The sequence below is a fragment of the Pelodiscus sinensis genome, chromosome 2 (assembly GCF_052426305.1).
Source record: "Pelodiscus sinensis isolate ZL-2025 chromosome 2, ASM5242630v1, whole genome shotgun sequence".
Classification (NCBI taxonomy): Eukaryota; Metazoa; Chordata; order Testudines; family Trionychidae; genus Pelodiscus; species Pelodiscus sinensis.
Window position 1 is genome coordinate 202,366,274 of NC_143053.1, and position 22,458 is coordinate 202,388,731.

Consider the following 22,458-nt stretch of genomic DNA (forward strand, 5'->3'; position numbering starts at 1 on the left):
GCTTGTTTATGCAGACAAAGTTATTTCAAAGCCTGATACGGTGTGAATTTAAAACAGAACAGCTATTCCTGAATACCTCCATGTATGGGCTTTATTATTTCAGAAAAAGATTAAGGAGTTATTCTGGAATAAGTATTCTGGAATACATATTTCTGAGCCCACATCTATACTGGGGTACGTTTACACTACCACCCTAGTTCGAACTAGGGTGGTTAATGTTGTCAATCGAAGTTGCAAATGAAGCCCGAGATTTAAATATCCCGGGCTTCATTTTCATCTTGCCGGGCATCGACATTTTTAAATCCCTGGTAGTTCTGACTCCGTGCCCGCGGCTACACGCGGCACGGAGTAGGTAGTTCGAATTAGGCTTTCTAATTTGAACTACCATTACTCCTCGTGGAACTTCATTTGCAACTTCCCGGGCTTCATTTGCAACTTCGATTGACTACAATAACCACCCTAGTTCGAACTAGGTTGGTAGTGTAGACATACCCCTGTAGACTTCTTCCAGCATACGACAGGGGTCAGAGGCTTGAAAGAAGTATGATATGACTGGTGTAGCTTGTAGTGGAGCTGGAATAATTTTTAGGATGGGATACTGAGCTACAGTCTGCTGCCTCACCCTGTCCACTCCCCTGACCATCACAGCTGGGGGGTGGCTGCATAGCCCTGGGCACAGGGACAATGGTTTGGGCCTTGGGGTCCACAGTGGAGCCATTAGGATCTCAGGACAGACAGAGGCTGGTGGCTAAGATCCCTCCCCCTCTCCCAGAGGCAGCATGGCTGGGGACCAGGAGCCCTGGAATGGACAGCCAGGATCCTGATGTGAGGTTCAAAATCTGAAGAGTGCTGCAGCGTCCCCCGCACCCTTGCTTCCATGTGCTGATGTGTAGTTCTAGCTGGCAGAAGTCCCTAGTTTAGATGCAGTTGTATCAACAAAACCAGTATAGATTGCTTTGCTTTTGGGCAGTGCTCCCTGTAAACTGAGTGCTTGGTAGGTGCCCAGGAGAGATTTAAATGCTACCAGCTGGTTAGAGTGCCCATAGCCACCCAAAGCCAGCAGCATATGTTTCTATTGGTAGTGCACATCTCACATTCCTCAGTGCACATAAAATGTGTTCCTTACAGGGATGGAAAACATTAGCAGGAACATTGCTCATGGAGGGCGGGAGGGTAGATTGTGGTACAAAATGCAGTTTTGTGCATATAAACTGCATCCATGCTGTGTGCGCTTTGCAAGTACCAGACATATTTCTTGACTAGCAAATTAAATGTAAGGAGCAAATATCTAAACAACTCCCTGAGTGATGTACACGCTGACCATACACTGTCCTGATTTTAAACACTCTGTCCCAGTGTCCCCATCAGCTAGAGAAGTGTCCCGCTGGGCATTTTACTACTTGGTGGGAATACCGGCTTGCAGAAAAGAAGTGACCGAGAAATGGCTGCATCCACTGCTATTTCCCCTACCGTGGCGCAGCAGCAACAGCCTCTCTTCCCTTTGTGTAGGCGTCTCCATTAGAGTTTTGCCGGCAGGCAGCCAGTCTGGCTTCCAGTGGCATGTGGTTTGTGGCCACCCACTGCCCTACCACCGTGCCTTGCATGGCCCCTTCCCTCCCCCTGCAGGACTGTCTCTAGCACATGGGGCCCCCAGTCCGGCTGTGCAACTGCCGCCTGCTCCAGGCCGGTTGTTAGTGCAGCGGCCGCTGCTGCCAGGAGGGCCAGGTAGGTCCAAGGCAAAACCTGGCAGAGCTGCTCCCAGACTTTCACAGCTTCGAACTGCTGCCTAAGCCCCAGCAGGGGTGGGGCAGAGCATGATTCAGCTCGGCAGGTGCACTCTATGTGCTGCTGCTCTCTCTTTTCCCACCCTTGCATTGCGGGGGGGGGGGGGGGCGAGGCTGAGTTCCCTCCCCCTTTTCCATTCTCTTGGGAGAATGGCAGTGTGCTGTCCAGAGGCTTTTGCCACTGCAAGGGGGTGTGAAACCAGTGAGCATCCCCCCTCATGCCCAAACCTCCACACGCCAATCCCTCTCACTCATTCTTCTCCGCCAAGACCCCTCCCACTCTAGCTTGCTCTGACACCTTCCCTTGCTCCTGAACTCTCCCTCCTGGCCAGAAACCCTACCCCCAACCTGCTTCTGCAACCCTACCACCCAACTAGAACCGCGCCCCCTTCTGCATCCCATCTCTCACCCAGATCCTGGGCCTTCATCCCTATCCCACACACTGGCAGCCCTGACCTGCACATTGAACCCCTCATTTTTGTCCCCATCGCAGAGCCTAAGCGGGCTCCATAAAATCCACTAACTCTGGAATCCCAGAAAAGTAAATCTGGCCCACAAGAAGCCCTGAACCTCAGTCCTCTCTTCCCCTTGCCCCATGGGGCTGGAGTGCCAGAGTGAGGTGTCTCAGTTGAGGCCACATCAGTGAGGGTTGGGGGACTTGGGAGTTTTTTTGCTTCTCACTTGTGTGGTCCCTGAGCCCAACTGATTTTTCTGTGGGTCAGTGGCTTCCAACCCAAAAAAGGTTCCCTACCTTGGCCATAAATAAAGAAAACATTGAAACCTTTTGTGTTGGACATAAATTAATATTTTATTTTTTATTTAAAATAAAGTTCTATAAACAAACATGAGTGTTAACATGCTTAATCTGTTTAATAATTTAAATTAAACCGTTCTCCCCAGCTGCAGCACTAGCAAAATGCCTCTGCCATAGGCATACGCAGCACATTTCATTAGGGTGTGCATCCGAAGAACTTTTTTAAAATGTACTTTGACCCCCATTAACCACGCCCCTGACCCCCATTGGCCACACTTATAGAGGTAACACTCTCGGGGAGAGATAGAAACATGATCAGAAGTAAAAGGTGTCATGTGACCCCCCTCTAAGGACTTTTTCCACTATCCGCCTACCAATAGAAGTTAGTTTGGCTCCCACTACGCCCCCCCCCATGCAACTATCCAGCAGTTGCATTAACTTAATGTGTGTGACATTAACTCAGGGGCGGAGAGGCTGGGGGAAGTGTTCTCTCTAAGAGTTTCCTCCCATGAGCAAAATGAATTTTGTGTTGTGCACCTGTACTGAGTTCACATGGCTTGTTTGGATGTGCCACTGCTATTAATAAATATCTTATAAACCGCTACCTTTTCCTTGTGCTGCCAAATCTCCCCTTGCTCCATCAGCTCCCCTCGTGCCTTCTGCCCCCCAATCCCTCACCCTCCTCTGCTCTCCTGACTCCTGCCCTTCTCACTGTCCTCAGCCTTCCTGAGACCTGCCCCCCTCCACCAGCTCTTCTCTTCCCTCTGTGCCCACTTCTCCAGTAGCCCCACTCTGATCATGTGAGCTACCCCTCCTCATCCCCTCTCCTAACACCTCCCTTTACACACCTGCCCTGCCTCTCCCCTCTGGTGCTGGTCCCTCCCCTGCAGGTCTCTGCCCTTCTGCTTCCCCCCCAGAATCCCCTGGAACTTGCAACTTCCCTTAGCCCTGCACCCTTCTGGTGCTCCCCCTTCCCTCACTGCCTCTTCCCCCTTTGCCCTCTTTTTCCCTGATGGCCATCCCCTCACCATCCTCTGCCCCCGTTCCCTTCATGCCCCTGTGCCCTCACATGTCTTGCTCCATCCCTGCCTTCCTCATGCCCACCCCTTCTTTCAAGCCTTCTCCCAGCACCTCCTCCTCCCCCTCAAATGCCCAATACCCTTCCCCTCTCCTCTCCCAGCATCACCCTGTCCCCACTCCCACTGACACCTCCCCTCCTGCCCTTTTCCTCATTGTCTCCACTTGGCCCCCTGGCATTTGTGTCTCCTCCACCTTGTTCCTTGGTGCTTTCCCCTTTAATCTCCTGACTTGCCCCCCTCCCCTCAGCACAGGCCTCTTCCTCTCCCACCCCTGCCTATTTTCCCCCTCTCCCTTTCCCTTACCTTAGGCTAAGCCATCTTCTGCCTTCCAGCTTGCCGGGCTCGAGTCAGAGCCAGCCCAAGCTACAGGCCGACCGGGCCCTAGCTTGGGGTGCCTTACTTTAAGGGGCACCACGCGGTGCTTCCAGGCCGGGCGGGGCCAAGGACGAGGCCCCGTCAGTAGAAGGGGCGATGCGGCCAGGCTGGGCCAGGCGGGGGCACTCCCAGGCACAGAATGGGCACCGCACAGTGCTGCTGGGATGGGTGGGGCCGGGGCCAGGGCTGCGGCCCCAGGGTCAGAAGGGGCACCGCACATTGCTGCCAGGCTGGGGCCGAGGCTGGGGCTGGAATCCCGGCCCCAGGCGCAGAAGGCGCACCGTGCGTTGCTGCCGGGATGGGGCCGAGGCTGAGGATGGGGTCAGGGCTGGGGTTGGGGCTGTGGCCCCAGGGTCAGAAGGGTGCTGCTGGGCCAGGGCCGAGGCTGGGGCTGGAACCCAGGCGCAGAAGGGGCGCCACGCGGTGCTGCCGGGATGGGAGGGGCCGAGGACTGGGCCAGGACCCTGGGTGCAGAATGGGTGCCGTGTGGTGCTGCTGGGCCGTGTGTGGCTTGGGGCAAAAAAACAGCTCAGGGTGGCGTCTTTGGTTCAATCCCAGCTGCTTCCGCCACACACATGCACTTTCTGCCCCAAAGTGCCCATAGATGGCTGCGGGGAAAGTGATGGGCTGTGGTACCCCGTCTCAAATCCCCCCCCCCCTCCTCCAGCAGCTGCTAGCCAGGCCGAGACATTAGGGTGTGCCTGGGCATACCCGGCACACCCTGTGCGCACTCCTATGGCCTCTGCATAATTATGTAATTAATGGTGAGTTTGCATTAGCAAATGGTGGTCTGCGGAAAGGTTTACACTGAGTCAGGTGGTTAATGGACCAAAAATTTGAGAACACTGGAACAGAGCTACTCCCAGCCTCTAAGAATTAATGCAATGCAAGTTGGGTTAATGCAACTTGCATATAGTGTAGTTGCATGGAGGCATCCTGTGGGGCCCAAACCCATCCCTGTTGGTAGAGGATGGTGGGAGGAGTTCTTAGAGGGGGGGTCACAGGACACCCTTTACTTCCGGTCATGTCAATCTTGACTCCGAAGTACTACCTCCAGGGGTGGGACTTCCTGTGGTAGGAGGGCAGGGCCTTAGGGGTCAGGGGACATGGCAAAAGAGGCCAGGGCATGGCTAATAAAGTCCGGGGGCATTTTTGGTTCAGAAAATATGGTCACCATAGGGATGTTGCTAAATGGATCTAATCTGCAGTGTAGAAAGTGCTAGGTCAATGGAAAAATGCTTCCAAAGTCTAGTTGCTGCCTCTTGGGGAGATGGATTAACTACAGTGGGTCAGGAGAACCTCTCCTGTTGTGTTGAGTGTTTGATGCTCTACAGCAGCACAATTGCAGCTGTGCTGGGGAAGCTTTTTATCTGTAGGCATATCCTTGAGGTAAATAGTCATTAACAAAAACAGAGTTTTAGACAATCAGAATGAAAATCACTTCTCACATCTTTTATCAGCAAAGATTGTAGGGCATCTCATACATCATACTTCAGAGAGAGTATTAGCTAATTGCATTGAAATATAGCCAGTTTTATGTGTGTGTCCTGAACATGATACAATGATATGCTGCACAGAAATATATAGTACATTCTTCTAAATAGAAACACTGCTTATTCAGACAAACTGATAACACTGACCTAGACCTTTCCAGATTTAATACATTCAACTTAGTAAGTGTGTTTTTGCATAAATAAAAAATATTGGATTACAGCTTTTTTCTGGCACAATTTACTGCTGTTTAACAATGTTAGTTGAGCCAAAACCAGTGGAAAATAACCTTCAAAATGTTAATCTCTGCAATTATTATTTCTGGAGGCAGCTTTAATGAAAAGTGGTATTCTTTGGTACTCAAAATTTGAGAGAATTTTGTTTACACAGAACTTTCCAGAAAGTGAGTTGAAGGATATGTCTGGTTACTGCATTTTGTCAAAAATTACTATCATCAATTCAATGAAAGGAAAGACATTAACCTTTAAATGTTGTTCTTTATGAAATTCCAAGTCTTAAATTTAATTTCTGGATAAGATTCTTATTTCCTTAAAATCCACCATTTTGTCAAGAGCATATGTTTATTAATTATTATTTATTAATTTGAATAATTAGTACGTTTCCTCTATTTTACAGTCTGGAAAAAATAGGACACTGAATGATTTGTCCAAGATCTTTCTGAGTTAACGAGAAAGCTAGGATTACAATCTTGTTCTCTTAATTTTCCCGTTCCTTCTAACCTGGACTATGCTGCTTTCCATTATGTTTTAAACTTATCTGATTTCAATATTCTTTTTGGTTTACCAGTTCATCAAAATGAAGAAAACAGCAACCAGGAAACAAAAGAGCCAAAAGACTTCAAATATGCTACTGATGAACAGGTAAATTTATAAGCATAATCTATTTGACATTTTTTCAGACTCATAAATTGAAGATTCCTCTTTCATGGCCGTTTAGACAAAGACTATCCATAAGTTCTAAGCAAGTAACCTATATGAAACTGAAACTGTGCTAGAGCTTATCTCCCATAGTCATTTACATTAGACTGATCACATTTGGAATAAAACTTGTGATCTTGAGGTTGTAAGAGAGTTCATTGGTAGTATCTTGACTGTCATAGAATACTAGAGCTGGAAGAGACCTCAAGAGATCAAGTCCAGTCCCCTGCACTCATGGCAGGACCCAGCACCATCTAGATCATCCCTGACAGATGTCTATCTAGCCTACTTTTAAATATCTTCAGTGATGGAGATTCGACAACTTCCCCAGGCCATTTATTCCAGTGTTTAATCCAGTGTTTTTCCTAATGTCCAACCTAAACTTCCCTTGCTGCAATTTAAGCCCATTGCTTCTTGTCCTATCCTCAGAGGCCATAGAGAACAATTTTTCTCTCTCCTCCTTGTGACACCCTTTTAGATACTTGAAAACTGCTATCATGTCTCCTCTCAGTCTTTTCCTTTCCAAACTAGATGAGGTCAATTCTTTCAGTCTTCTCTCAGAGGTCATGTTTTCTAGACCTTTAATCATTTTTGTAGCTCTTCTCTGGACCTTCTTTAATTTCTCCACGTCTTTCTTGTAATGTGGTGCCCAGAACTGGACATAGTATTTCAATTGAGGACTAATCAGTGCAGAGTAGAGCAGAAGAATGACTTCTCGTGTCTTGCTCACAACTCTCCTGTTAATGGATCCCAGAATCATGGTTTTTTTTTTTTTTTTTTTTTTTTTTTTTTTTTTTTGCAACAGTGTCACAATGTTGACTCATGTTTAGCTTGTGGTCCACTATGAGCCCTAGATCCCTTTCATCAGTACTCCTTCCTAGGTAGTCATTTCCCATTTTGTATGTATGAAATGGATTATTCCTTCCTAAGGTGGAGTACTTTGCATTTGTCCTACTTAAACTTCATCTTGTTTACCTCAGACCATTTCTCTAGTTTGTCCAGATCATTTTGGATTATGGCCCTATTCTCCAAAGCACTTGCCACTCCTCCTAGCTTGGTATCATCTGCAAACTTAATAATAGTACTTTCTATGCCATTATATAAATAGTTGATAAAGATACTGAACAGAACCAGTCCCAAAACAGATCCCTGTGGATCCCCAGTTTTTATGACCTTCCAGCATGACTGTGAACCATTAATAAGTACTCTCTGTGAACAGTATCCAGCCTGTTATGCACCCACCCTATGGTAACACCTTCTAGGTTGTATTTCCCTAGTTTATTGATAAGAAGGTTATGCAAGTCCATGTCAAATGCATTACTAAAGTCTAGGTATATCACATCCACTGCTTTTTTCCTTATCACAAGGCTTGTTATCCTATCAAAGAAAGCTATCAGTTTCTGACTTTCTATGTAAAAAAATACCCCCATCTCTCTCTCTTTATTTTCAGATTGAGTTGTTTTTGTATATGCATGTGGCATCCAGATGGAATTTTAATAAGTTTAAGTAGGTGTGGATTCTGAACACCTATCTTTGAGGTTTTAAACTCACATATACTCAAAATATTACATATAAGCACAGCAAAGTCAAATATATTTGTATCGGTCCTGATTATTTTTAATCTACATCAACTTGTTTTTCTGTCTCTTTCTCTCCTCTTAAGGGGTTTTAGAAATTATAGGGATCTTCTAATATACCCAGATCATCTACTCTTCCTAAATATTGTTCAATTTCCTGAAATTACCATCTTGTTAGTCTTTAAAGTGCTACATAGTTTTTCCTTTTGTTTTAGCAAGATCAGACTAACGCAGCTACATCTCTATTACTATTCCCCACCCATATCTTGCCATTTTTTTAGATCTCCAGTTTCATCCTGATTGCTCTTTGGCCCTTCAGTAGGAGTTTGGCAAAGACAAATCTGCAGCACCACTTTTCAGAGCCTGGATCATTTGATTCGTCTTTGTGGGGCTTGTGCTGAACATAGCAATGCCTATATTCTCATTAGGTCTGGAGTCAAGGTTCTGAAACTTGGAAAGGAGGGAGGATCTCTGTGCTAAGGCACAGCTCAAGTAGGAGAATTTAGACTGCAATTTTTAGCTCTGTAGCCTGAGATCCATGAGCCCAAGCCAACTGGACGTGCGCTCTGCAACTTGGTGCCATGGTCTTTTCATTGCAGTCTAGACATATCCAAGAAGACCTTTCTGCACTTGTTTATAATCTGAAATCCATGTATCTGGCTATTATAGAGGGCTTTTCAGAGTGCCCATCACAAGTTTGTTGCCCATCTTGCAACAAACCTCGGTGCCAACTCTGCCCACATATTTACACCAGCAACACCATCACAGGACCTAACCAGATCAGCCATACTGTCACTGGTACATTCTCCTGCACATCCACCAAAGTAATATATGCCATCATGTGCCAACAATGCCCCACTGCTATATACATCGGCCAAACAGGACAGTCCCTACGTAAAAGAATCAATGGACACAAATCTGATATTAGGAATGGCAACATACAAAAACCTGTAGGGGAACACTTCAATCTTCCTGGACACACAATTGCAGATCTAAAAGTAGCCATCCTGCAGCAAAAAAACTTCAGGACCAGACTTCAAAGAGAAACTGCTGAGCTACAGTTCATCTTCAAGTTTGACACAATCAACTCTGGATTAAACAAAGACTGTGAATGGCTTGCGAACTACAAAAGCAGCTTCTGTTCCCTTGGAATTCACACCTCCAGATCAGCTGCTAGAAGTGGGCCTCATCCTCCTTGATTGGATCACCTCATCATCTCCAGCCTGATCCTGGCCTGCATATTTATTCCTGCCTCTGGAAATTTCCACTACATGCATCTGACGAAGTGGGTCTTTGCCCACGAAAGCTTATGCTCCTACACTTCAGTTAGTCTATAAGGTGCCACAGGACTCCTCGTCGCCATCACAATAGTACATGAGCTCCAAACACTAAAAGTAGACCTGCTAAGCCAGTGGTTTTTATGCTTGAGATCACTTTTTGAATTTAAGTGCAATCCAAGATCTACCTGAAACCCAAATTCCCTTGCCTCGCCTCCTTTGTGCCCCTTCTTTGAGGCCTTGCCCCTGCTCACTCCATCACCCCTTCCTCCCTCTCACTAGGCTGGGGCAGAGGATTGGGGTGCAGGCTCTGGCCTTGGATTAAGGGATTTGGAGTGTGAGAGGGGCTCTGAACTGCAGGCAGTTGAGGTGTTGGAGGGAGTTCTAGGTGCAGGCTCTGGGGGAGAGGGGGCATTCAGATGCATGGGTGCTACGGGTGCCAGATGAGGTTTATGTCTGGGGTAGGGTTTTGGGATGTGGACTCCAAGCTGGGCCCTGCTTACCTCAGGTGGGTCCTGGGTAGGGGTGCAGTGGGGCTAAGCGAGGCTCACCCCTGCCCTGGCCCTGCACCACTCCCAAAAGCAGCCAGCAAACTCCCTCCACCCCAAACCCTGTTGTCCCCTCTCAAGATACAGGGTTGAAGAGGGGGCACCTTGACATCAGCGCCCTCCTGTCCCTCTCCTGCCCTGCACAGCAAGCAGGGGACTCCTGAGGGGACAGCTCCAAGGCAAAGGGCACAAGATGCACAGCAGTGGGGAGAGGGGCAGCTGAAGTGCTGATGCTTGATAGCCTCTTGGCCAAACCAGTCAGGGTCCTCTGCCGGAGGCTCCAAGATCTGCCAGTAGATCCCGATCTACTGGTTGGTGACCACTGGACTAAGCATTCTTTTTTTAAAGAAAATTTAAAATTCTTCAAAAACTTTTCAATGTCCCAATTTTCCACTGCAGCTTGTAATTCCATTACTATGCCTGTGTGTTACCCTGTTTTTATTCTTAGTTCAAATCTGCGTGAGGAGGTTGGGTGATTTGCAGCTAAAAAACACATTAGAGAGCAAGGGAAAAGACCTAGAGTGAAATTTTGGCACCAAAACTTCAGCTACTATGTGCATCTTAATGTGTATTTCTGTCTGATTCTGCTTGCTTATCAGAATTAATTTATTTGAATGTTCATTCAAGTTTTTAACAAAGATTTCAAAAACAAAAAAAGTCATTACACATGCTAAGAACTAATAAACAGGAAGCGAATAAGATTAGAGTGTGAGATTATAAAAACAGTAATAATATATTGGCAGTATATGCAGTTCACTTATCTTATGCGTGAGTACAAACCTATTTCCAAGTTTGGCAGACGTAAAGCATGTTTACAATTACACAAATAAATGATCTGTGGTAGTAATAGAGCTCGAGGATAATATCTGAAGAGCAGACATTACTACTACTGTAAATTAGGCCCTAGTCCTGCAAACACTTCTGTGTGTCTTTTAGCTGTAAGTACTTCAGTATTGCCTTTTAATGCAGTGGGATTACATATGTGAGTAATATACAAAACATAAGCAGAAATGTTTGCTGGAGTTGGGCATAGGCTCCTTAGGCTTCAGGTTGATAAACTTGAAAACTGTAAAAATGACATTGTTTGTATGAGCAAAATAAAGAGACACTGATTCTAATGCAAGATTCAGAAACAATGGTGGCAGGGGCAGAGGCTGATTTTGCTCCTGGGGTGGTGTACACCAGGAATAACTCCATTGAGGTCCTGCACTGATGTAAGGGTGACAAGGATCAAGCGTAGTGACTTTTAAAATTGAGTGTGATGAAAATAATGTCTTCCTATCAGCCTAGAAATCTCCTATTTCACTTTAATGTCACTTCTAGTTGATTAATTTCAGAAATATTGCCTGTCATTAGGGAATATTTTCCAGGGTACGTTTTGGAACAAACCTCGTGGAGCCACCATCTTTGCTTTTCAAACCCCAGTAGTGACTAATTGATTTTTCTTTTGTGTAAGGTGGAACAGTGGAGTCTCTTGTGCTATTTTGAAAATTAAATACACACCTTTAATTATAATAATTTTTATGCCATGAATTAGCTATAAAGTTCTTAATTCTTTTGACATCCATTAAATTAAAGTCAGGAACAATTCACACCTACACAATTTGCACCCAAGTAAATTGTAGGTGCTAGTCTCAGTACTTGCACCTCTAGTTACCTGTTAGAGGAGCAGATATCAAGATATGCACTTGCAGGATTTTTTTGGGATACAAAATGCAGATGTAAATTGTACTTGCAGACAGAAAGGCTGGCCTCTAGCCTTTTTGCTTGACAACATTAAACTCATTGTTTGAAAATTAAATCTGTATTGCTAAGTAAAAATTACCAGTAATATTAAAATCTTATTCTGTCTTCATAAACAGCTTTCAGAAGCTATCATAATAACTTAATTAGTTGACCTGGAGGATACTTACATTAGTTAGCAGAAAAATTATTCCACGTACTATAGAAAGTCAGAATAATTGAAGAAATCAGAATAGCAAGTGGAGTTTTATATCTTCTGTTTTAATTAATATAAAGGGCTGATTTTTTTCATAATAGTTGGCATTAATTACTGCAGTCAAATTAAGGTTGAATTTTAAAATATTGTCTAGTTCCAATATTGATTATGCCTGTATTTCCGTAGGATTTTTTTATGTTGTATTTCTTTTTTGCTGAAACCACAGTAAAGCATATTTTATTGTATTCTCCTTGCTACTTTAAATAAAAGAACAGTAATTCATAAGCTATCTATTGTTCCCTTTTGGCTATTATTTGGAACTCAGTGATGTAATCCTTTGAAATTGCTTATGTGAACAAATACTGCTTTTATGGTATAGGTAATGAGATCAGGTATAGAGTTATTTTTTTTCTGATCTCACTTTGCTCACACACATAAGAAAGGGATAATTATTCTATTTTAATCCATTGAGAAAAGGTTGGACATTTGGCAGATTTTCTTGACTTGATTGGGAATTACATAGATATTTCAGAGAGCACAATTCGGCACACTGTGAATTAAACTCTTTATTTGGATAATTTAAAGTCGTTGTTTATCTTTAATGTTAAAGTGTGCATACAATGCACATGTGTGTTAATGTCTGTTGTTGTCTGTTTTCTGTATGGTCTCTAAACATATTTGTGGAAGAGAAACCACACTGTTAATTAACAAATTGAGTGAATATTAATGGATTAGTGTTGGGTGCTACACTTAGCAGAATTAAACAATTGCTTAGTGCCCATCGCTGCTCAAAGGGACCCCCTATTTACTTTTTTAGTATTTGTTAGTTCCTGCTTAGCACTCCCAGTGTTCTTTTTAAGGCTTCTGGTAGGCAAACACCAGCTCTGGAAGGGATTAATAGAATTACTCCCTCAATTTTTAAAGTTATTTTTTTAATTAATTCCAAGGGTTTGTGACGTGCTGAAGGTCAAAAAACATTTGTTGACTCATTGAGGGGACAGTGCATTTATATTGTGCCCTTTACTAAAAATGTTCATTGTGCATCTTTTAAAAAGTGGAAGTCCAATCCGAGTGAGGTATATAGAAAGGAACATAAACACTGCCAAATTAAGTCTAAAAATGCAATAAGAAAAGCCCAAAAAGATTTTGAGGAACAGCTAGCCAAAAACTCAAAAAGTAATAGCAAAATGTTTAAGTACATTTGAAGCAGGAGGCCTGCTAAAAAACCAGTGGGGCCCCTGGACGATCAAGATACAAAAGGAGAAATCAAGGACGATAAAGCCATTGCGGAGAGACTAAATGATTTCTTTGCTTCAGTCTTCATGGCTGAGGATGTTAGGGAGATTTCCAAACCTGCACCATCCTCTGTGGGTGATGAATCTGAGGAACTGTCCTGGATTGAAGTGTCATTAGAGGAGGTTTTAGAACAAATTGAAAAACTTAACAGTAACAAATCACTGGGACCGGATGGCATTCACCCAAAGGTTCTGAAAGAACTCAAATGTGAAATTGCGGAACTATTAACTGTGGTTTGTAACCTATCCTTTAAATCAGCTTCTGTACCAAGGGACTGGAAGATAGCTAACATAACGCCAATATTTAAAAAGGGCTCTAGAGGCGACCCTGGCAATTACAGCCCGGAAAGTCTAACGTCAGTATTGGGCAAATTAGTTGAAACAATAGTAAAGAATAAAATTGTCAGACATGTAGAAGAACATAATTTGTTGGGCAAAAGTCAGCATGATTTCTGTAAAGGGAAATCATGTCTTACTAATCTGTTAGAGTTCTTTGAAATGGGTAATGGATAAGGGGGATCCAGTAGATAGAGTATACTTAGATTTCCAGAAAGTCTTTGACAAGGTCCCTCATCAAAGGCTCTTGTGTAAATTAGGTTGTCATGGGTTAAGAGGGAAGATCCTTTCATGGATTGAGAACTGGTTAAAAGACAGGAAACAAAGGGTAGGAATAAAAGGTAAATTTTCAGAATGGGGAGGGTTAACTAGTGGTGTTCCCCAAGGGTCAGTCCTAGGACCAATCCTATTCAACTTATTCATAAATGATTTAGAGAAAGGGGTAAGCAGTGAGGTGGCAAAGTTTGTGGACGATACTAAACTGTTCAAGATAGTCAAGACCAAAACAGACTGTGAAGAACTTCAGAAAGATCTCACCTAACTGAGTGATTGGGCAACAAAATGTCAAATGAAATTTAATGTGGATAAGTGTAAAGTAATGCACATTGGAAAAAATAACCCCAACTATAAATACAATATGATCGGGGCTAATTTAGCTACAACTAATCAGGAAAGAGATCTTGGAGTTATCATGGATAGTTCTCTGAAGACGTCCACGCAGTGTGCAGCGGCAGTCTAAAAAGCAAATAGGATGTTAGGAATTATTAAAAAAGGGATAGAAAATAAGACTAAGAATATCTTACTGCTCCTATATAAAACTATGGTACGTGCACATCTTGAATACTGTGTATAGATAGGGTTGCCTCACCTCAGAAAAGATATTTTGGCCTTGGAAAGGGTTCAGAAAAGGACAACTAAAATGATTAGGGGTTTGGAACGGGTCCCATATGAGGAGAGGCTAAAGAGACTGGGACTTTTCAGTTTAGAAAAGAGGAGACTGGGGGGGGATATGGTTGAAGTATATAAAATCATGAGTGGTGTGGAGAGGGTGAATAAAGAAAAGTTATTTACTTGTTCCCATAATATAAGAACTAGAGGACACCAAATGAAATTAATGGGTAGCAGGTTTAAAACTAATAAAAGAAAGTTCTTCTTCACAGAGCCAACCTATGGAACTCCTTGCAAGAGGAGGCTGTGAATGCTAGGACTATAACAGAATTTAAAAAGAGCTAGACAAATTCATGGAGGGTAGGTCCATAAAAGGCTATTAGCTGGAGGTAAGGAATGGTGTCCCTGGCCTCTGTTTGTCAAAGGCTGGAAATGGATGGCAGGAGACAAATCACTTTCTCATTGTATTCGGTCCACCCCTTCTGGGGCATCTGGTATTGGCCACTGTCGGGAGACAGGATACTGGGCTAGATGAACCTTTGGTCTGATCCAGTATTACCATTGTTATGTTCATAGACATTTTAAATATAGTTTTTTTTTTTATTGTGGGCCCTTCTGGTGATTTCATTTGTTGGAATGGAACATAGAAGGCATGGAGAGACTACCTTTAAGGCAGTCCAGTTTGAATCTTACATGGATTTATACAGGGTGATCAACAGCCTTTCAGATACACCGGGAATGTGCTGCCTGAGGCTCCAGCCACACCACTGGTGCAGTAGAGGCAGCAGCCGGGAACCCTGGGTCCTTTTGAATTGCTGGGCCTGGAGAAAAAGTGGATTTATAGGTCACTTTTAATTGTACCTAGTTTGGAAGCCAATGTGGACTATGGAGCATAGATGTCCAGAGGTCCATCAAATCTGCAGATGGGAAAGGCATTTCAGCAGTGGTGAAATCCACTTTCAGGATGAAAGATCCAAGTCATCTTGACAAAAGTAGATGGGGGGGGAAAACACTCGTCTGCTGCTGCTACTTTCTTACAAAAGTATAACCATGAAATCAATAGAATCCTTAGGTTGTACACCTTGGTCTCAACAGGAAGAGTGAACCAAAAGGGTAGATGGTACCTCCATTGACTCCCACTGATGTTTCCTCGAGCCAGACAATGTAAATTCCATTTGGTCTAGTCTGAAGTTCACACAGACCACTCCAATCAAGGTCCTAATCTTAGCAGCCACTGGAAGCTATGAGATGGCATTGTCCATCTCAGATGAAAAGAGACATGCAGCTTGGAGTCCTAAGCAGATTGATAGCACTGCAAGCTTAGCCCCTCACTACCTGCTCCAAGGACCCCGCAAATATATAGTACAAAAGATGAGCTGTTCTTATGAGTCCATTTTTAAAGTGGGACATTCCTTGTGTTTAAAAGTAACCTCCCAGGAAACTTTAAATCTCCATCTTCTTTATATTCTATGAGAAGGCTAGTGAAGAATGGTTAGTGTTTTGGGGTTTTTTTGGGGGGCGGGGGAGGTGGAGGAGGGAGAGCCCTTTGGGTTGTTACAACTTAAGTGATGAATTTTTAATGGGCATCATTTTGTCCTAAATGTTCTTTTAGGCGCTGGAGTATTGACACAATCATATAGAAATCAGATATTTATATAGTCTGAATATAAATCTCTTCCTCCTCAGTTTATCAGCTTCCCATTTCTCATAGCAAAATGCAGGACAATGTAGCACTTTAAAGACTAACAAGATGGTTTATTAGATGATGAGCTTTCGTGGGCCAGACATTTCTCTTATTTCTTGTGATACTATAGTTTTCCTAGTTCTACATATGTCAGAGATTTAGATAAACTGAATTTACACACGAGAGAGGACAGGGTGTGTGTGCAGATTTTGTGTTTAAACCCTTCCTTCCGCACTGTACAGCTCTTTCAGGCTGCCTTTATACAGTGTAAAAAGGGCAGAAGCTCTTTTTCCTTCCCTCCCCACAACCTCCTGTCTTTGCACATCCTCTCCCTGAACCTCCCAAGGTTCATGCTGATATCCATCAGGAAACATCTGGGCTAATAAAGGTCCTGCAACGTCATCCAGCCTGGTCTCAATTACTCAAGTAAAGTCAGAGGGTTTGTTTGTGATCAAATCATGGATGATGACAGAACCTGATTAGTCACTGATTTTGCAGTAAGCAACATATACATAGAGGAGAGTCAATATCAAATAATATTTTACATTAAGAGCTCAGGTGAGTTTTCAGGGTGTCTATGAGTATGAAATCTTGGTGGCACAGTATGTCTAGGCTTTCATCATTATTAATTATTTGAATTATCGTAGTATCATAGACCAGAACCCTATTGTGGTAGGTGCTGTACAAACACAACAAAAAACATATACTTAAATTGTAAGTTCTCTGAGGCACAAGATATTTGCCATTTTTACAAACAGATAGCAATGCTGTAGTCTAAAAATACCATCAATATAAATACCATTGTAGCTATCAGCTAGAGTAACTAGTAGTATTTTATCTTCAAAATAATTGTCATCTAGTGCTAGTTTTAGTGTGTGCCACACTGTCTGTCTTAAACAGGATGGAAGAATTAATGAATACACCATATATACCTTTTTATAATGGAATTAATTTTGTGTAACTTTCTTTTAAATGCTCTAGCTTATGTATGTAAAGAAGTGGTAGGATTTGAAAAATGGGAGGTTCTGCTATGTTATTTTTAGGAATGATTCTATTCCATCCCTTTTTCCAGAACTCTTCCTGGCTAACTTTCCCAGGAGTTTTTAACCTCTTGCTATGGTTCTCTTATGTAACAGGAAATAGGTTGACAGGAACAAATAAAACACAAGCATATCAGTCACATACAATAGCAGTTGATTTAGCTAGCCCTGCCTTCAATCTCCTAATGTAGATACGGAGGGTAAATCAGCGGTGCCTGAGAACTTTTTGTGCTGTTTCCCAAGAAGCAACTATTTTATTTCACTTCAGCAAAAAGCTCAGAATTACAGTGAACATGATACAAAAGATGTACTTATTGTAAAGTTAAATTTGTGGCAGTGTCATGTCCTGGGATTGTGGATTTAAGTATTTATTTGCTCTTTCTCCAACTCTCAAGGCAGGGGTTTTGTGCAAGCTTCAGGAAAGAGATGACATTGGACGGATTGAACTAGTCCAGAGGCTGGCAAGGGAAAACTGTCAATTTTTGCAGGCAGAAAGAAAAGAACCAGAAAAGACGGAACAAGTAAGACATTTTTCATTTGTTTGTTTGGAAGGGGAAGGAGAGATGCTTTCTACTTCATTATAAACTTAAAATAAACAAATATGTATTTTAGTTTTCACTATAAACTGAGCTATAGCTGTTCTGTCCTGTCAAATGAGCCTCCTTCAAGTTCACAAAATTAAAATGGAATAAGATTTGTATATATAGTAATACGAGTAACAACTGATAAATCTTGTTAGCTCATAGCAAGTATAAAGCAATTCTTCAGTAAGGGCAGCGATTTCAGAGTATGTTTTCTGACAAAATGTTGGTCATTTTTGTGAAATTCTTTTCTTTTAAAGATATGTTTCTCAGATTATTTTAAGAGCATGTGTCTGAGTACCAGAATGAATATTATTCTGCTTCTGTAATATTTTGGCAGAAAATATTAATAAGAACTATCCAACATAAATTATAATTGATGGGTTTAATTAGGGTGTTTTTATGGTTTCTTTTTTATTGTTGTTGTGTATTCACCAAAGTTACTTTGACTCAACCAAAGAAAATAGTAATCTGCTGCTCCCAGGTTCTAAAAGCATTTATTCAAATGATAACTTTAGACTGAGAATGCTTTAAAATACTACCTGGTTTGCAGATGGCACCATGTAACCATTTTATGTTCCTGCTACAAATTGTTTGTTTTAGTTTTTGTTTCATGGGAAATACTGTTTTTGGTCATATACTAATTTAAAACTTATAAAGAAGAGGGGAGAGATAACACAACACTCTTGAATCCTGAAATGCATGTGTGTGTCTCTCCGATTTTATTTACTCTGTAGTACAAAGAGGCTTCTACTTAAGCAGAGTGATTTTTCTGATCCCTCACAAAAAGTCAGTCAACACTAATGTATGGATTCTACAAAGCAAAAAGTATAGATGAAATCTTACTGGAGAATGTGATGACTTTTTTCTTGACGTTAAATATGTAATTATACTAAAGAGCATACCCAAGGGAGGACAGCAATTAGCCAGGATCAAATTGAACTGATCTTGGTGTATCCACACATTATAGGTATCTGACATAATTTAAATATCTTTAAACTATATTAGCAAAACACAAATGAATGTTTAGGAGTTTATGAAAGTACAAATTTGTACCACTAAAGGTTTATAATTGGGATTTTAGGATTATGCAGCAAGAGAACAGGTTTAAGGACCAGATACTTTTTGATAATGATATTGCAGAACTTCAGTGGTATCTTGGCTGCTGATTTGGCCATTCTGTTGACATAGGCTGACAGCTGTGTCCACTGTTGTACTGGAGTCTGTGATTTCCCTGCACAGCAGGGAACACAGTTCTAAAAGTGGAAAGGAGTGTAAGTGCTTCCCTTTTCTTAACTCTTTATTCTTTGGAAATTTTTTTGCTTATCTTGCTGATGCTGCCATATTTTAGCAGAGTGTCTGCTTCAGTTCCTTGAGAGACGGCAGCCTGTATTCATGTCCTGTAGTACCATTCTGTGCAGTTATTGGGCGGGGAGTACACACTGCATAATGGGAAGAATTGTACTTCAGGGTATGTCTACACTGCAATATAAAGCTCACACATGGCCTGTGCCAGCTGACTTCATTGTGGTGTAGGCATTCAGGCTCAGGCTGCCAGCTGAGCTTTGGGGACCTCCCACTTCGCAGCATCCTAGAGCCCAGGTTCCAGCCTGAGCCCAAATGTGTACACTGCAATTAAAGAGCTTCTTAATCTGAGCCTCATGAGCCTGAGTCAATTTGCATGGGCCAGCCAAAGGTATTTAACTGCAGTGTAAAAATACCTTCAGAGACCACACTCCTCCAGACACACAGTTTACCCTCTTCTTCCCCTTGCTCCAGAGATGCGAATTTTGTGTTTCACTGCTGGCCTGGATGAGCTACTACTTATGACAATAGTGACGTTTTCTCAGTTGTGCTGGCTGTCATATTAAGGGCTAAGTCAAGGCTGCGGTTATGCCCGTTCCTTGACTATGTACTTTGGCTTGGCAGAATAAGTGGTGATAGTGCCCACTTGCTCCTTTGTGCCCAGACCTAAGGTCTACATAGCTCATGTAGAGGGGTAAGGGCCTTTCTCACTTCCCTTTGTAAGATATCATCTAAGGAATCATCTAGCCAATAGGTTTTAATGGGACTGCTCACCAAGTAAAGGATAACTTCATGTGCTTAAGGATGATTAGAATCTAGCCCTATGTATGATTACATTATAGAAAGCTATGGCAAATGAGCTGGTGTAGGGTTTTGCCTAGTCTCTGTTTTTATTTGAAATATTAAAGAAATAGCATTCATCTGGACGTGGTGTTCTTTCAAAGCAATGTGTATAAAATAGCAGGTGCTTAGAAATGCATCCTAATGGGTAACCATATAGACACTAAAGTTGAGGGAATTAATTTTTCTATTTAGCATTGTTCTGTGTTCTCAACAAGACACCATTTTCTTTGTAAGTATCACTGCAATGAATTTTCACATAGCCTTCTCTCCTGCAGTGCTCAACAGTATCTTCATGGATGATCTGCCCTCCTGAAATGAAATGTTATATCTGAAATGCATATACGGTCTTTCCATGCGCTTCTTCCAACACTTTTTATTGCATTCCTTTAGCAGACAATTAACTATAATAGCCTGGCTCTAAATTAATCTTTAAGCAGAAATTGCATTGGTTAGCAGAACTGTATGTTTTAATGAAACTTTGAGAGTAACTTTTTGAATTTGTTCCTAAAGATACTTTGTTATGTTGCTGGTAGAAAATAAACTGTTTCTAAGAAGTTCTAACTTTAAGGATTTTTTGCCTTGTGTGGAATTTTTGATCTGAATGGAATCCTAATTAATTATCCTATAGGCAGATACACAGACAAGAGAACTTTTAATACAATTAAAAATTTAAATATAGACACCTTGAGTAAAAGGAAGCTAATAAAACAGTAATCTTTTTAGATTTCACATAGAGTAAATATTCAAAGGTCAGGAAATCTGGAGTGAAGCTTCCCTAGGCTACTTTCATTGACTCCATCTCACCAGTTATGATACCTCTTATGGAGATATCATAAGATTAAAACAACCTTGGAATTTGCAATATCATTCACAGCAAACGTTAAGATAATATATCCTAGATGTGTGTTACTACTTATGTATTTTCTTCTCGGAAAGAGGAGGCTCGGAGGTTTTTTTTAGTGACTATGGTAGCCCACCAAATGTGGCCTCTTTGTCTAGGGTTATCAAGATGATGTAAATCTGATCTGCATTTGGAGAGCAGGATCCATGATTCATATTTGAAATGTGGATAATATATAAATATAATGGAGTTTCTGATCTGTCTACAAATGGTTGAATGTGAGGTAGATTGGGTTTTCTGGAGAACCAGAGATTGTTCTGTCTGCTTGTTTTATGGCAGGTAAGATGTTAGAGTCTGTGATCTAGCCTACAATGAGATGAAGTGTGGAAGGGTTTCGGGTTGTGGTCTGAACTGGTAAATATGAGAACGAAATTTCTGACCCATATCAAGCAAGTAGCCAGGAGGAGGGGTATGGTGTGGACACTATGCGACAGCTGTGTGGAAGGGAACGTGGAACTCTGGAACTATTATTGACAATATAAGAACATACAGACAGTCCCCGACTTACGCGGATCCGACTTATGTCGGATCCGCACTTACAAACGGGGCTTTCTCGCCCCGGAGCTCACAGGCAGCGGTCCCGCCACCTCGACCTCCAGGGCGAGAAAAGCAACCGGCAGCGCCCCAGCTGCTCTGCCCCAGGGTCCACAACAAAAGCCTGGTCTGCTGGGGGAGGGGGGGGGCACACTAGCTGCACCCCCCCCCTCCCAGCAGAGCAGGGACACCGGGAGCAAAGCCGCAGCGGTGGCGGGGTCCCGCGCCTCTGAGGCTTTGCCAGAGCAAAGCCTAAGAGGCGCAGCACCCCACTGCCGCTGCGGCTTTGCTCCCCATGTCCCTGGTCTGCTGGGGGGGGGGGGGTGTGTGTGCAGATAGTGTGCCCCCCCCAGCAGACCAGGCTTTTGTTGTGGACCCTGGGGCAGAGCAGCTGGGGCGCTGCCGGTTGGTCCCGCAGCGCCACTCTGGGCACTACTGGACCAACCCGGCAGCACCCCAGCTGCTCTGCCCCAGGCGTCCTGATTCAGCCACTGCTGGTCAGTTTCAGCAGCGGCTGAATCAGGACACCTGGGGCAGAGCAGCTGGGGTGCTGCTGGGTTGGTCCAGTAGCGCCGAGGAGCGGCGCTGCTGGAGCAACCCAGCAGCACCCCAGCTGCTCTGCCCCAGGTGTCCCCAAGACAGCCGCTGCTGAAACTGACCAGGGGCTGACTACAGGCAGCCCGAGGTAGAGTTGCTCTGCCCCGGGCTTCCTGGAATGAGCCGCTGATCAGTTTCAGCAGCAGCTGACTTGGGGGATGCTTGGGGTTCTTAAGTTGAATCTGTATGTAAGTCAGAACTGGCGGTCAGTTTCAGCAGCGGCTGAATCTGGACGCCAGTTCCGACTTGCATACAGATTCAACTTAAGAACAAACCTACAGTCCCTGTCTTGTACGTAACCCGGGGACTGCCTGTATTAAGGGTGTGTGTGTGTGTGTGTGTGTGTGTGTGTGTGTAAGTCTAAATTCCCACACTAATGTATGTTTAGTCATTTTCAGTTATAATATTCTAATGAGGTTGTCTGTGTCTGTCCAATTTTAACTCTCAATTAAACTTTACATTTGTAAGCTTCCTTAGTGTGGGGTTTTTTCACTGATGAATGACCATGAAGGCTTTATATATAAAACATCATGCTGACTAAGTATTTTATGAACAACATTTTGTAAAATATGTAATGTAATGATATTTACAGTCCTATAGATAAAACTAAACAACATATATTGCTATCAAATTCCTACTCATTAATGTGTTAGAATAAAAGATGTTATTAGTGAACTCCATCTAGCATATGA

General features: G+C 43.0%; 1 protein-coding gene across 2 annotated transcripts in view; it reads left to right on the forward strand.

The window, feature by feature from the left end:
• The window catches only part of RAPGEF5 (Rap guanine nucleotide exchange factor 5), a 215,368-nt gene that overhangs the window by 82,625 nt on the left and 110,285 nt on the right, over window positions 1–22,458 (forward strand). For both annotated transcript variants that reach the window (XM_075922221.2, XM_075922220.2), the window contains exons 8-9: window positions 6,291–6,364; window positions 17,401–17,526. In XM_075922221.2, the coding sequence (XP_075778336.2) occupies window positions 6,291–6,364; window positions 17,401–17,526 (200 nt within the window). The remainder of the gene's footprint in view (window positions 1–6,290; window positions 6,365–17,400; window positions 17,527–22,458) is intronic.